This window comes from Thermobia domestica, chromosome 7 (assembly GCF_964235325.1).
Source record: "Thermobia domestica chromosome 7, izTheDome1.hap1.1, whole genome shotgun sequence".
In the NCBI taxonomy this organism is placed as follows: domain Eukaryota; kingdom Metazoa; phylum Arthropoda; class Insecta; order Zygentoma; family Lepismatidae; genus Thermobia; species Thermobia domestica.
Window position 1 is genome coordinate 7,280,890 of NC_137460.1, and position 16,816 is coordinate 7,297,705.

The 16,816-nt window shown below is 37.2% G+C and overlaps 1 protein-coding gene across 4 annotated transcripts in view; it reads right to left on the bottom strand.

The window, feature by feature from the left end:
- The window catches only part of poe (E3 ubiquitin-protein ligase-like protein poe), a 246,440-nt gene extending 230,813 nt beyond the window's left edge, over positions 1-15,627 (bottom strand). For all 4 annotated transcript variants that reach the window (XM_081764062.1, XM_081764063.1, XM_081764064.1 and 1 more), the window contains exons 1-5: positions 15,447-15,627; positions 9,632-9,729; positions 3,916-4,149; positions 1,258-1,451; positions 306-487 (exon numbers count right to left, since the gene is read on the bottom strand). In XM_081764062.1, the coding sequence (XP_081620188.1) occupies positions 306-487; positions 1,258-1,451; positions 3,916-4,149; positions 9,632-9,729; positions 15,447-15,565 (827 nt within the window). In that variant the 5' untranslated portion in view covers positions 15,566-15,627. The remainder of the gene's footprint in view (positions 1-305; positions 488-1,257; positions 1,452-3,915; positions 4,150-9,631; positions 9,730-15,446) is intronic.
- Between the last annotated feature and the right edge of the window lie 1,189 nt (positions 15,628-16,816).

Consider the following 16,816-nt stretch of genomic DNA (forward strand, 5'->3'; position numbering starts at 1 on the left):
CTTGGGATCTATGCAGTTAACACACGGGAAAAAATGTTGCTCTTCACTTTAGAGAATACACTACTTAGTATAAAGCACCTGAGTAAGTCGATTCAATTTAAAGCACCTTAAAAAAGAATAAGTAATGGTGCAGAACAGGAAATTCAAAATAGTTTCTGATTTATATATATATATATATATATATATATATATATATATATATATATATATATATATATAATGCAAATCCTACGAAAGAATACGAAAAACTATAAAGAGCTGATAAAGATTATAACTTCAAGCGTAAATCATGAAATTTAACTTACCTCTGTCTTGCAGCAACTGCTTCTGCATGCGTTGAGGGTAGAGTAAAACCTTTCTTTGCTACTGCATCCTTGTATTTAATTATGTAACGTCCAAGATGAGGTAAATTCAGACACATATCAATTAAAGTATCTCCTGCTTTCAGTGCTTGTAGACTGGTCACGTTCTTCATGATAAATAGATTCTGAAATTAAAACACAGTTATTGGAGTTTGTCACACATGACAAAACTCGACAATAATAATCTCCGTAAATCTAGAAATAACGTATCAAATAGCAAGAACAGTATATATTGTTCGTGATCAGTGCAATTTATCCGATCCTGACCGAAGCTGGCATGGTGATAGATGTTGAAAGAGCTTAGTGGGCAAATAAAATATAATGATGTACAGGTCTTCGGTTCAGGGTGATCCAAGTTGCACTTTGGACTAAGGCAAACTAGCGCAAAATATTTTACTATTTGCTAATTCAAATAAAAACACATGAAACAAAGCTATTAAACGTAAATTTGAGTCATAACGTTTCGACAAAGTGGACAGTTTCAAATATCTATGATCAATATTAACAGACCAAAATCATATCCACGAAGAAACTGAATGTAGACTAAAAGCAAGGAATGTGTATTATTAATCACTTCAAAATCTTTTGTCGTCGCCAATTCTGTCGAGAAATTTGAAGCTTAAAATATATAAAACGATAATCATGCCTGCTGTGCAGTATGATTGTTGAACATGGTCGCTTACTTTAATTATACCAGCAACACTCCTTTGATTTAACTACATTATGCACTAAGTACTGGAGAACAAACCACGCGAATGTTTTTCAGAGGTTTGAATACAGGAACTGTTGTCAGTGCAAAAACAATGACTCTCATGTAATTAATTAATTAATTAATTAATTAATTTAAATATGCGTAATAAATGTATCAGTAATTGCAATTTGTTCAGAAATGTACCTTTATTTCTTGCTCAGGATCACATGGGTGAGAGCCCGAGGTTTCTGTAGGTTTGGTACCAGATCCTTCCGTGGATTCCACCTGGTGAAGTCTTGGTCCATAATCTTGTAACGGCGTTGTTAACTGTTCCAAAATTGTTGTTGACAGATCCGAACGGGATCTTTTATTTTCTTTAACCACTGATTCCTTCTCTCCTGAAAGAAAATAACGGAAACAGTATGAGCGGAAGATCAGGAATAATATTACATATCATCTAACTTCAAATTTTAATTTGTAAATACGAGAATGATTCAGAAAGTAATGCCTCCAAGGCTCACTACTTGGCCAATAATACTGCAAACATTCTGGGCTGTTTATCATTAATGCACTAATGTTTAAGCTATAGAATGTCACTTGTTTCACCTTCCTATCTCTTCTCGTTCCAGAGTAATGGAGCAATCCATGACATCCAGTGGTGACGTCCGGTTGAAACAGCTGGCTGTCATTGAATTTCTGACTGCGGAAGGTTGTGTGCCCAGGAACATTCATCACCGGGGACGAGTCGTCAATACACCATTACGACCCGGAGACGAAGCGTCAGTCGATGGAGTACCACCACCGTCCTCTCCTCCGCCAAAAAAAATGCCAAGTTGTCCCATCTGCTGGCAAAGTGTTGTTGATATTCTGTCTCGTTCTGCCTATAGTCCGGATCTTGCGCCCTGTGACTTTTGACTCTTCCCCAAACTTAAGGATAACCTTCAGAGCCAATGTTACAGTTGTGGCGAGGAGGTGGAAACAGCAGTTCGGAAACAGTGTCGCCAGCAGCCACTATAATTCTTCGCCGACAGCATGAATAACCTTGTTTCGCGTTGGCGCAAGTGTGTTGCCCACAACGGCGACCATATTGAAAAATGATGCCACCATTTGCAGATGTCATACTTGTACCGGTGCTATTTGTCAAACACAAATGGAGATATCGTCTTGGAGGCATTACTTTCTGAATCACCCTCGTTATTCTTCCATTTTCTAACTTCCCTCCCTCACTTGGAATCTATTAGCGGATAGGGAGACGCGGATTCGGTTCCCGGCGAGAGCTCAAGTGGTTCGGATTCCACGTTAATCAGTAGGTCCACGTCTCATATAGCCTCGCTGCTGAATGGGACGACAAAATCAAACTCAACTCAACCCTATTAGCGGACAATAAAGAGTGCAAGTTATAACAATTTATACAAAGATTAGAACTTAAATAGTGGCAATACTGCTGTGTATACACTATGGAACGGAAACAACGATTTTCGCTTATATCACACGTTAGATCGTCACCTAACCTACCTCACAGCAAATGAAGTCTTCTTTCCAACGCCACGCGCACGCGCCATAACGCGACAGGAAGAACTCTCTCGTGTGAAATGTCGGTCTAAATTCACACAACCGCAATGTTAAAGAGTGAATGTGCCCGTCGACAGAATTTCTGTTCAACTTTTATACATAATCGCCAGCAACTGTTACGGTACTTGCTGCATATCTTCTCATTACTTAGCAGGACAAGCCCGGCGGCAATTAGTGCAACCTATGCTGAGAAAGAAGTACTTCCCTATACGAGACACGGACCTACAGCTTAACACGATTTCCCTCCGGGAATCGAACCCGGGTACCCCATGCCAAAGGCGCTTAGCTTAGCCACGAAGGAGCTCTATACAAAATGAAATCTTTAGCGTCCTATGCTTATGCATTTTAGATTAAAGAAGATGTAATGTCTTTCACTAGTGACACAAGAAAGCAGTTACTGACGGCAAAAGCCACTCGAGCTTATTATGATACAAATACTTCACCAACTGCAATACAAATTTTGATTTCTCAATTCGCAAAGTGTCACTATTCTCTCATCCAACGGATATGATTGTTACTTTGCGCTGAGCCACACTATCAACGTGCACATGTACGCGCGATAGGCGACCCAAAATGCTCCCGAGTCGCCATGCGTCCGAGACGTTAACATATTTACCCCTTTTTCAGGCTCCTCGGAAACAACATGTTTTCCCCAAGAAGTCAAGCGTAGATAAATATAGATAGGCAAGGACAGTGACCTTATACAGAAATCATACGCATCATACAACATACACAACAAATACATTCAATTTTAGCAAATACATTATAATCCAGAACATTATTAAACAGAAAATTTAACAAATAAAATTCTACTAGATTTAGCTTAATATAACATTGTTACAATACCATCTATTCAAAAGAGATTAATTAGTATTTCCGTTATTAGTTTTTTTTTTTTTTTTTTTTGGGGGGGGGGGGCATTTATCCTAAGTTCTTGTGATCTTTTTCGACATTTTTGTAAACTTTAGTGATTTTTCATTATTTTTTATCATTCTTATAATTTTAATAATACGACTTTAAACCGAGGTAAACACATTTTCTCATAGGATGGCAATCTACAAGCACAATTAAAAGGATCTCAACTACAGATATTAGTCTCTGCTTCTATGTTGTCAAGACAATAGTGATGTACTGCAACAGTAGCAACGTAAAGTGATGTAAAGTGTGTGGGGGGGGGGAAACGGAATTTTCAGTTTCATTAAATATTTCCAAAATTAATTTTTGGTTGCGTGTAATTTAAAAAAATCATGTCTGATATTTTTAAAAATCAGAATAAACATAAAAACTTACCTGGTGGACTAGTTTTGATGTGAGAAGGAAGTTTAGCGTTTTTCATCATAGCCGTAAGAGAGATCTGGTCCGTCCTTTGTAGCATTCCGCTGCCCTGGCACAATGCACGTATGGGTAGTAATAGTTGTTTGGCAGACAATGAAGCATTCTCGTTATGAGACTGCAACTTGTTCAATAAATACTGCAGCAAAACGCGCGAAGCCATACATACGGTTCCCAGCTGGCCCTTTGTGACTGTGAAGAGAAAAAGAAGATAACAGCATGTTATAGACTAGGAATTACATTTCTGGCTTTCGGCATCTGTACCCACGTTACCTCGTCACATATGAGGGACCGGATGACGTTCCTCAGCGATCACACTGTCCGGGGAGTTTGGGAGGGAGAAAGGAATGTAGAAGGAAGGAAGCGGCCTGGGGCCACTAGGTGAGGTACCATCCTGGCATTTGCCTAATATGAATGAGAGAAAATTCACTCAGGATAGCTAGTATGAAAAAGCATTTACACTTTTTCGACTGTGTCCCCACTGAGAATCGAATCCGGGAACGCTCGCACAAAAGGCGAGGGTATTAGCGATTAGGCAACGCGGGACCAGAATATATTTATGAAAAATACAGAAAAATCTGATAGCTGGCATAACAGTTGTACCACTGGTATCATCTTTAGACCCATTACCAACAAGGAAAAAGGTTACATAGCACCTAGTACCCATAAATAAGAAAACAAGGTTTTGATAAGGACCTTAAATTTATCATATTTCCACATACATATAGTAGCAAATCTTTCACTAATAACTAAATCTATTTGTTAATATTTGGTAATAAAGTTTAAAATCTCTTGAAATTAATTTAACTTCTTATCATTCATATTTCACAAATTTTACAAGTACACTGACCAGCCAGAACATTATGACCACCTACCATATATCAGGTATGTTTAACTTTGGCTCGCAGGACAGCAGCAATGCGATTTGGCATGGAAGCAATGAGACCCTGGTAGGTGGCTGGCAGGCATGGCGCACATATTTGTATACACAATGCACTTAATTCCTTTAGTTTCCGCGGAGTGGGTCAATGAGCTGGGATCTGATGTCCAAAGACAACCCAAAGGTATTGAATTAGATTAATAATGGATGATTTCGCTACCAAGTTATAGAAGTATTTTTTGTGGACGCTCTGTATATTTCGTAAGGACAGTGATTATTATTTTCGATTTATACTTTATTCTGCGACGCATATAAGTTCTTTCTTCGGTGGGAATTGCTTCTTTCCCACGCAACTGGACAAAGAAATCTCTCATTTTTTTCATATATATATATATATTTAAAACATTGCTGTTGGTGAGAATATTTGTCAGCGACGAAACTTCACAGTGTTCCTCCCTGACTTATTATATGCACAGTATATATTCTATAGTTATTGGGAACTGAATTAAGGGCTTTCTTTGATCGCTTATGGAAACACTGCAATAGATTAGTGCAGACTAGACCAGAACAGGTGTTCAAGTGACCAGAGTGACGCCCGTCACGTTGCTTTGCAGTTCCTTATCTGTACTTCCTCACGCCCGAGCTATCGCACTGTCTCGTGCATTGTGGGCAGTTGACTAAAATTATCATAAATTATTTTCCGTATTATGTTTGCATGTGCACACAGGTGATTTAACTGAGTGGTTTTTGGAATGAACTGCCAACACTCTTCAGTCGACCATTGCAACCCGTACCTTGAGCTTTGGTGCTCAGGGAGTTTGACTCCGGAATTGTGTGCAGCCACCACGCACGTTGCGTCGGGAATCAAGTATGATTTTGTGTTAAGGGGCACAAGCTATTAGCCGGTGAAGGACGTTTTCTTACGGCTAGCCCCCAACTAGTGAAGTCCCAGGTACGCAGACATTGTGCGTACATGTCAGTTATATACGCGTCCTCCAACATCAGCATTCTACTTTCTTGTTTAATTTGCTGAAGGCTCATCTTTACGCTTCAGGATTGTTTGGCGCAGCAACTGGATTTCTACATGGGATTATCCCGACAACTTTTCCCCCAGTGCTAATCCCCCAAGTGCGTCAATGGTGTGAGAGAAGCATTTGCAGTGAAATCTGAATTATAATCTTATATATATAAAGGGCTACAGTGCATTAGAAAGGTAAAGTGTGATTTCAGTGATGAAAATTATAACACATATTCCGTGTTAAGTGTTGTATTCATTTCTCTTCGTTATTTTTTTTATATAATAGTGTTCTAATAAATAAGTATAGTGTTATTTAATCCAGTGTGTTTTCGTTGTTTGTATGAGTGATGTTTGCGTGCGTTATGGTCTGGATGACCGTCTGATCGTCCGTGAAGTTTTCGAGACAAGACACCCGAACCTCTCGGCGCCTAATGCTCGTCTCATCATTGAGACCGACAAGCGATTTGGAAACAATTTGTAACCCTTCTTGGGAGAGGTCCTTCATCGTCCTATCCAGGTAAGTTCAGGTATCAGGAACATACTTATTGGTAGGATCACGAACCCGAACAGCGACCAGATTACAAGGTTGGTTACAAATAAATGTCCGCCCGAACAGAGACCTCGAATTGAAATGGTTACAACTGCAACAACTGAAATTCGCAACTCTGCTTCTCGATTCACTGCAGCATAACATTGGTCTTGTAACAAGGAGCGTCGCGCTCTCCAAGATGCCATTCCCAGCTAATTATACAGGGTGTCCAATATATAATGCAACCCGGAGCTTGGGACAGTAGAACTTTTGAACTGGAAGCGGAACACAAATAATGGCTATACCAAAATGAAACCTTGTCCATGCATACATTTTTAAACTAGGAAGCAACGATTGAAGTACACTAGGAACCACACAGTGTTGCCAGATGTAACCGAAGGTGTAAATCAATTTTTTTATTACAAGACACATAAATGACTCATAACTCATATGTATAAATATTCTGTCGTCTATTTTCAGTTTGTATACTTGGAGTAGCTTGGAAGCTATGGAATGGAAAAAAGAATTTTTCATTTCCACCGATAACTAATCGGATGAGGCCTCTGTAAGGGGTTACTAGGGAAAACGTGGTTTTCATAAATTAACATCCTGAATTGGCAACAGTGGTGATGTTTCAATGCATCAAAAGGTGTGTTAAGGATCTGTCTACATTATGCAATTCCTGAAAACAATGAAAAACAAACTTTAAAATTATCGTGATAAAACTTTTACTTACATGCACCCGGCAACATGCTGTTCATTGAATCAAAACGGGGGCACTTCCAAAATCTACCGTAGAACTGACAATTCAGTTCGTGATGAATAGCAATGCTGTCAGTTTAGTTTCTATGCGGCCTATGCGTTAGTTTAATTCCTTAAGTTGTTTGTTATTAATATACGTCCGAAATTTCATGTTTCTCGAGAATATTTTCCACTGTTTTAACTTCTTCGGTTTTGGCACATTTAATGTTGACTTCATAGATTATCACCATCTCATTCACAGCATCCTCACAAATCACAAGGGACACACAACCCTGCCTTGTGTGTTTAGCCACTTCCCTATGATGAGATCACACAAACAATATATAACGTGGATTTTAATGTGGAGAAAGCAACGACAGAAATTGCCCCCTTAAAAGCGGAATTTTCGAAAATTCCAAAATCGTCTATTCGACTAGACTTAAAACTTAAATGTCACGGGAACATCAGCTTACCCATCTGGAAAACTATGGATTCGACAGTGATTTAGGACATTGTAAATACTATTTTATTTTTCAGTCACTCTCACTCTTCACCCCCTCCCCCCCCAAACGACGCGAAATGACCTTAGACTTTAACTAATATCGGTCGTTTTCGATTATTTTTACACGTCATCTTCCTCACCACCCTTAGAGGTGTCTTACCCTACAGTCCTACATTTTTTTCTATGCTTCAAGCGCCCAATGGTGTTCCTTTGCCCATCTCAGTCGTTTTGCCTTGTGATGGATGTTTATTTTATTTTATTTTATTATCTACCACCTATAACAGAGCTTAAGCTCCAATTACAATAGGCATTATAACTATGTAATTAGTAATATGCAGATTTACGAACATACATCATAATATACATAAGCTATCACATTGTACAAATAATCAATATAATATACATATTCGAAATTACATTGTACAAATAATTAATATAATATAAATATTTGCAATTACACCATAATTCTTAACCATTGCACAACATTACAGCCACAGCATACTATTAAGAAGAATATACCAATAACAACAATAAGAAAAAAAAGACTTAAGGAATAAAATAACACAATAAATCGAAGCAAAGCAAAAACATATACATGAAAATACACAATAATCATCTCTTCAAGACAATATAAATTCAATATTTCAAAATTTAGTAATACTAGGCGTTACTCACAATTACAAGTACTATTATTTCATGTACTTAAATTCTCCCTTAAATTCGCCATAAATACTTTCATTGTCATTGCAAAATTGATTTCATTTTCTCCTTTAATGGCATTATTATGTTTCCTGGAGAGTCTTATAAGTGGTGAGTTTTGGTGAGACACTGAACTAGATTTCTTACAATAGAATGGTTGCCGATTACGTAACGCCTTCACTTTAACATTGAAGTTCAATAGTTGTAAACACTCATCACATTCCAGAAGGCCATTTACAACTTTATATAAAAATAAATGATCTGTTATTTCTCTCCTTAATTCTAATGTGTCACAAGTAAATTCATTAACTAATTTAATATAAGAAATATTTTCTTCATATGAAGATCTTCTATATTTCTTGTAATACATATGTCGCAAAAATTTAATTTGAATTCTTTCAATTTTCTTAATATAACAGTGATAAAAAGGATTCCATACCACGCTTGCGTACTCTAATCTGCTTCTTACATAGCTATTAAAAAGCTTGAATGCAGTTTGAATATTATTTAAAACTTTAGAATTCCGTAGCACAAAACCAAGTGCCTTATAAGATTCTTGTTGTTTAGCCATACACCCAGATCTTTAGTAAAATTTACTCTGGATAATGTTTCACGATTCATAACATATTCATGGGTGTATGGAGTACATTGTCTTGAAAATGTACAGACTAAGCATTTCTTTATATTAAAATTAAGTTTATTTTGCAGCGACCATATGTAACAACTACCTATATCGTGTTGTAGCTCAATACAATCTAGTTGATTAGTTATATTCTTATAAATTTTAAGATCGTCCGCAAATAAAAGACATTTTGAGAAGTTAGTAACACGTGGTAAGTCATTTATAAATAATAATAATAATAATAATAATAAACAAAAACAATAGTCCCAAATTGGATCCCTGTGGTACACCTGAATTTACATTGAACATAAAGAGTGTAATTGCTTATATACTACAAACTGCTTCCGGTTGCTTAAGTAGGAAGAAATTAATTTTAGCAGAAGCACCTTAAATGTTAAGCAGAAGTACCTTCGTGGGACGTTTAGTTCTGTATCCCATGGCGAGGAGATGGTTGTAAATGATATGACTGCTTAGTGCTTACATGTCGTTGTCGTTTAGCATTGAATTGGTAGTGATCTGTCCATTGAAACGGATTCTCTCGTTTTACCCTAATCTCCACATGACCAAGACAAAAGATATATTAGAAGAGTTCACGCAGCATAATTCTGAAAACTACATTCAAAACTGAAAGATCTACATTGTTTTCACATGTAGCTATATCTATTAGAATATTTCTTACTTACTTGAACCAGCACTTGCACTGATATAATCAGCGGCCAAGGCAGCAAACGAGGAATAAAATGCTTCATACTCTTCATCATGATTCAACAACTCAGTTTCACTGAAATGAAACGAAACACCAACACAATTAAAAGCAGTTTCAAAGAGAGTTGAAAGTTAACACATGCACTTATAACTTCGCACACATTATGAGAAAAATGAGAGCTTCAGTTTAAAGCTCTTTAGGTTAAAGATGGATGAATAATGAAGGTGAATGGTTACGAAGAAAAAAATGATGGAATGAGAATGTGGGGGGAAACTGGAGAATCTCAAGAAAACTAATGGACCAATGTTGCCCACCACGAACATTTTGACATGGAATCTCGCATCAGACATACGCCCTTTACTTCTAAGCCACCGTGCTCCCGCACATTATGAGAAATTTTATTTTTTGTTTTTATTATAATTGCTTCCAAATATATTTATTTGAGACGAGATTTAAAAGCAACCAATAGAGACCTTCATCGACAAATTTTGATTAAAATCAAAAACCTAGTATCAGCCCTCTCCGATGGTCTAGCGGCTAGCGCGTGTGCCGTTGGTGCACATGGTTCCGGGCTCGATTCCGGAGAGCACCAAAAAATTTAATATCATAACCATTCACTTTCATCGCATGGCGTGGAAGACCTGGGGTCGTTTCCCGGTGGGAGCTCATGTGATTCGGATTCCACGTTAATCAGTAGGTCTCGTCTCATATAGCCTCACTGTTGAAAGGGACATTAAAATCAACTCAACTGAACTCATTTTCATCCCACGACTCCTTTAGTCTAAAGGTCATAATAATAGGACGTCACACTCAACGAAGCATCAACCAAAAACATCATCAACTATTTGGCAAAATAAAATAAAAGTGTTTTCAACAACTAATGAAAGAGTGTCAACTAGGAAACGAATAGTTCTTCGGGATTCTTCTTGTGATATGCGAAGCTATTGAATGGTGAAAATTTGCCCTCGTGGCTTACAAAAATTGACGATTTTCTAAAATGCTTTCGATGTTTGTATATGGTTCTTACTGCTCTGTAGAAATCTATTTCCCTGACTTTCATAACAGGTGTCAGATGACGTTGACATATAAATAAGAATTAAATAACGGTGAATATTTATATATTGAGAACATTTATTATATAGGGACAAATAGTAATTAATTGCTCATACGTACATTCCACTTACCTCTCACAAAAATCTGAGCAACGTCCCATACTGTGATTACTAATATCTATCCAAAAACGTCTGACAATCAATTACTCTGAAGATGCGATACTTCTTATATATTCATTTATAAAATTTCTCGGTGATGGTACTGCAAAAGCGCATCCAAGTTATGGAGTTATGAATTTTTCCAGTAGTGAATACATTCATGCTCATGTAAAACAAAAGCTATTTTTGCCTCGTATGTCTACTTCAAGGACTGAAGATGATAAGTTTCGCCACTAATAACCTCCAAAGCACAACAAACATTAGCGTGTTTTCGATTTCCTTTCAGACCACTTTCTTCCTTCACCAATCCTTTCTTCCTTCCCTTTCCCCGGATAGTGTGCTCGCCGAGGGACGTCATCCCTCAAAACGTGACGGGCTAAATGGCCTTAGATGCCGAAGACCCAGAAATCTAAATCCTAAATCCCCCCTTTCGTCTTCTTGGCTTTCTTTAAGGCATTTTTTGATTAAATTTTGCAGTTCTCCCAATGTAAATGTATGCCGTTTTGTTTTAGAAAGCTCTTGCTCTAGTGTACATGCTATGGTATGTGGTGAGGGAGGGGCAAGGTGAGCTTGTGCTTTTCTTTGGCAGTTAAAGGAGTTGAGCTGATTTTAGATTTTAATGTCCCTTTCAGCACCGAGGCTACATGCGACGGGACCTACTGATTAACGTGGAATCCAGGGTTTGCCCAAGTGGGTCCAGCCCGAAAAAAACCGGTGTTTTTTTCTTTTCGGGTTGGACCCACCTAGGTTTTTGACCTATTTGTTAGTATATTATTGATACAACTAAGGTGATCAAATTGTAAGTGATTTTTATCAGATTTTAGACTTTCCTTGGGCGAATTAGAGGCTTTCACGTTAAGGTATACAACAACATTCAACATAGAACCTTTATAAAGTTCTGAATGCACTAATCTTTTTTAACTTACCTTAGCTTGAGATAGTTATAGAACAAATTAATGTATGGATTATGCTTATAGCCTATTTGAAGTGAAATAAGCAATTTTGTACTTTACAAAATATTTTCCGTGAATAGTATGCTCGTCGACTTGGCGACACCGAGGGACATTATCACTCATACGTTTGACGGGTTTAAGGTCATAGGTGCCGGTACTAATAGTACATATGTAAATACATTAGTAAAACTATTAGTATTATTTCTTATCTTTGATGTAAAACACAAGGTTCTTCAACTAAAATTTGTTTTTCCAACAATAACAGTTTAATTCAGTCATTTGTTGCTACTCTTCAAATAAGCATTCTGTAGAATCAACACCAGCAATAGCGTAAAAAATTCTTGTCAAATTTAAGAAGCTTAATGCTCGGGTTCCGAAGACTATGTAACGCTTACTGTTTCAAGTGCTGAGTTCAAATTTCCGTACTAGTCTAAGTTTTGATGTACACGCCGTGAAAGAAGTTCTCGGGAAATTCCCGAATTAAACGCAGAAGGATCGGAAATGAATACTTCAACAAAAAAAAAAAAAAAAAACTATTTATTTTACGCTTAAGCCTGCCATACGTCCCGTAAAAAACAGGAATGTCCCGTTTTTGGGCCCGAGTGTTCCGCATCCCCGTAAATTTAGTCGGGACAGGGAAATGTTCTGAATTTTAACTCCGTTCCATTTCTGCTATAAATATCAGCTTATTCGAACAGGGAAAAACAAAAAATTCTGACATTAGCTGGCAATCCCGTAATCAGTGAATGAACAGTACGCTGTTGCATGTAACAGTTTCGAGGAGGTTATAACACCACCCTGTTCGACTTGATAGCGAGCGAAATTTCCAACGCTACATTTTCCATTGCACTTGATGGAAACTTGGATACTCTCTGGAACATAAAATAAAATAAAATAAAATAAAAAAAAAAAAAAAAAAATGGCTATGAGTGTTTCTACATTTACAAACACAGGAAAGGTGCCTAACCTTTTCTTCAGCAACACATTAGATAAGTTAACAAGAATTATAATCTTTTTCAGAGGCTAGGGGCATAGAATTGTGCTTTGGTCCAGGTCTTAGAAAAATGTAAATCTGGTCCTAACAATTACACACGACACAAGGAGAAAAATCAGCTTTTCATCAGATTAAACTGACGAACGTAATTTTGGCAGATACAGCCATGTAAATAAATATTGCTAAACGCGCGAAAAAATTTAAAGCAGATTGTACCACTGATTTAAATAATTTGCATACTGTTTTCCTGTAAAGCATTTTTATAGCACATTTAAAGTTTTTAGGCATCTTCAGTCTATACAATTAATTGCAGGGTACGAACAGAGAAAAGCAGCTGCTGCTTAGTGAACTTTCGCCTATTATATTATTGAAAAAAAATAAATAAATAAATAAATAAAATGAAATATTTTAGTTTTAGTCTCATGGTTATGCCTGCTATGCTCAAGGTGACGGTGATGATGAAAGATGAATGAAATGACAGAATGAAGAAAGTAGGAGGAAACGTGAGAATCCCGAGAAAACCCACACACAAGGTGTTTGTCCGCCACAAAGCTCACTTGGCGCGAGCTGGGATCGAACTAGGAACCCCATGCACTAGAGGTGAACGCTCTACCACTGAGCCACCGCGGACTATTATACTTTTGTTCATAACCAGACCAATACCTGCACTAGCACTGGCGGGAAAGTGAATCAGCTGCAGGGACAAGCGCCAAGCGGCGTCCGGCGCATATGCCAAATTCAGTACTGGACGCCGATTGATGTCCTCAGCAGCGAACGTGTTAATCAGTAGGTCCCGTCTCATATAGCCTCGCTGCTGAAAGGGACGTTAAACACAAAATCAACTCAACACGTTTGTCTGCCTCTACCACATACACTACAGGGTACAACTTTCGGCCTTTTAAGTTAAAATTTTCAGAGTACAAGCACGAGACACACTAAATTTCCTGTATAGATTTTGGCGGCATACCAACGTAAAATATCAAAATGGCGGCCATTTCTTCAAAACAGCAAGTATCCACGCTACGAAGCGCAATTTTCAGTCTTTTAAGTTGAAATTTTGAAGGTGGAAGCACGAAATACGCTAAATTTGCTTTATAGATTTTCTCGGCGATCGAATGTAAAATTTCAAAATGGCGGCCATTTTTTTCAAAACAGCAGTAAGTAGAAAAATGTTGCAAGTTGTGACAATGACAATCTTGAAATATAAATCACATTTTAACACTTTTACACCAAAGACATTGAAATATTTTGAAAGAACCCGAAAAAAACACATGGGCCCAGGTTGGTTGGGCTTTTTCAAAAAAGCCCGTTTTTTGAAACCCTAGTGGAATCCTAACTATATGAGCTCCCGCAGAAAACGGGTCGAACACGGGTCTCCCACGCTAAAGGCGCGTTCGCTAACCACTTAGTCACAAAGGAGCTCTCTTGCGTAGTTAAAGACAAGGAACAATAAATGCTTTTTTGGGTCGGTAATAATGCAGTCTTGGCGAAGGAAAAAGAAAAAGAAAACGTTGTGCGTCTATTTTTTTACAAATGATTTGTCTTGCTTATACAGAAGAGTTTCCAACTCATCTTATTTTTCAATAGCTGAAACAATAGCTAAATTGCTTATCTTTGGGGGCCCAGGTTTTTAACATATTTTTTTGCGATATTTTATTCACATCCGGTTAGGTTAGGTTAATAACTTTTAATTTAGACAGTATTGCCAAGCGAGCGTCAGCGAGTGAAGGCGGGTTAGAGCCCCGCAGGGCACGTTGTTTTCTATTTTCGTTAGTGTTGCCCACCCCCCATTGCCACACATTTACCAGGTTCTAGAACACAGGTCACCCCACATATGTTAGTAGCTAGGTTGGTTCCTTTCTTTACCAAAGTTTAATATTTAATTCATAGTATCGCCGAGCGTTAGCGAGTGAAGGCAGGTCAGAGCCCCGCAGGACAAATTGTTTTCTGTCTTTATTAGTGCTAAATGGGAAGGGGGAACTGTTCTAGAACCTTGTCCAGGGATCGAACGAAGGACACCATACAACAGTGGTGAACGCTCTACCACTGAGCACCGTGCCCCATATTGTTTTCCGGTCTGAAACATTTTCCTCCTCCTTTATCACATTTTGGTCAGTAAAAATCAGAACAGAGCTCAACTTAGCATACGATCCCTTGCATATCAATGGGAAAATCCCGTAGTACTTTTCTATTACGCAAGGCAATAATAAGGTAAGAGTGCACTAAGCAGAACAAGTGATTATTGTCATAAGATGCAGCAATGTGCACGGAAGGTAAGATAGGGAGTGTACTTTCTTGTATGGCTATTAATTATGAATCGGTTCCTATGAATGTTCTGCTCAAAATGCAGTTTTACCAATAATAATAAAATCCATGGTGCAGTGGTGTTAGACTGGATAAGAGGTTAATACGATGACGTAACAAGTATTAGTAATACCTAATAGTCTCTTATCCTAAATTCAAACCCAAACTCCTTAAATTATATAATTACATTGCAAACAAAATTTCTCATACTTCCTTAGATATAGTTCAACATAAAATAGAAAACACTATTACACTACTTCCGAAAATGAATCGTAAGATCTCAATTAGCATGATATACGAAACACATAGATACAAAATTATATGCCGTACCTTCTTATAATCGCCTTAACAAGTTCAAGAATGTCATTTTTGTTAAATGAGCCATACGAGGCTGCTAAAATAGGTTTAACTATTGATGCCCACTCTACTCCACCACTGTTAGCAGCCATTTTCTCGAATTTAGGATTGCTTAGTTTACTGATTCACTCAAACCACATCCTTGCTCAAACCAAACGTCACCGACACACTCATTTCAGTTCTTTCTGCTCAGAGTCGTTTCGCATCCACTCTTTCCCTCTTAAACTGTGAATTGTTTGCAAACACTCCAAACATTTTAACTGCTGTCTGCTTTAATTTGTGAAAAAAAACAAAAAGTTTTCCTCCAAGAAACATTATTGAGTTCAGATTAAGAATAGTACCTTTTGTGAAAGATAAGTAAAAGGTTTCCTCCAAGAAACATTATGAGTTCAAATTAAGAATAGTACATCATTTTTTCTTTTTTTTTTTAAAAAAAAGAAGTTTTTTCTCTCTTTTCTTGCTGTTAATGATTCTCTAAAGCATCTGGCAGTCGTCTTTGATATGCACTAATTCATTTGAACATAATTATAGCTCTAGTTTTGGTTTCACTTTCAGAACTGTAACATTATACTTGTAAACATAAAATACTGGTTTTCTGCATTGTGAACATTCCCCCACCAGCATAATTTAATACCCTACAGAATCCTCTTTCATGTGCATCCACTCATTTAAACCGTAAAAATTGCTATTTCTGTAAGTATTATTCTTAATCAGTACTCATTATTCTATTTTCTTAATCATAATCTTAAACTAAACCTATATAGAATATTCTTTTAATTCAAAAAATTGAAATTCTCCTTCCAACTTGGAATATTCTTCAAATGTTAAAAACAGTTGTACCTAGTTTTGTATTTCGGATACATTAAATTATTAATAAGGCGAAAGTAATAGGTCAGGTTAAGTTGAGGTACACCACATTTTGGAAAAGTTAAGGGTAAAATTGGACACTCAGCGTAGAAAATCTTGTTTATAAGGAACAAATTTCTACAGGAAATAGATTTAAATAGTGAGTAATACAGTTGTATTTTATGTTTAGAATCTCGTTTCACTGCGAAAATCCACGTCTTTTCACTAATCTTGTTTACGCGTATAAGAGACAAAGTGGCTCAGTAGTAGAGCCTTTTCCTTTGGTGCGTGGGGTCCATTTGATCCCACACCAAATAAGTTTATAGCGGACAACATCGTGTTGGGGTATTCCCGTTTCATCCAAATTTTCTCATTTCACCAATTCTTCCATCATCATTTAGTCGAGTGCTGTACTAAGACTTATCATGCACGGAATGTAATGATATAATTTTGTATATTATTTCTCATACAGTTTACTAAAGAAATTTTAAAAGTAC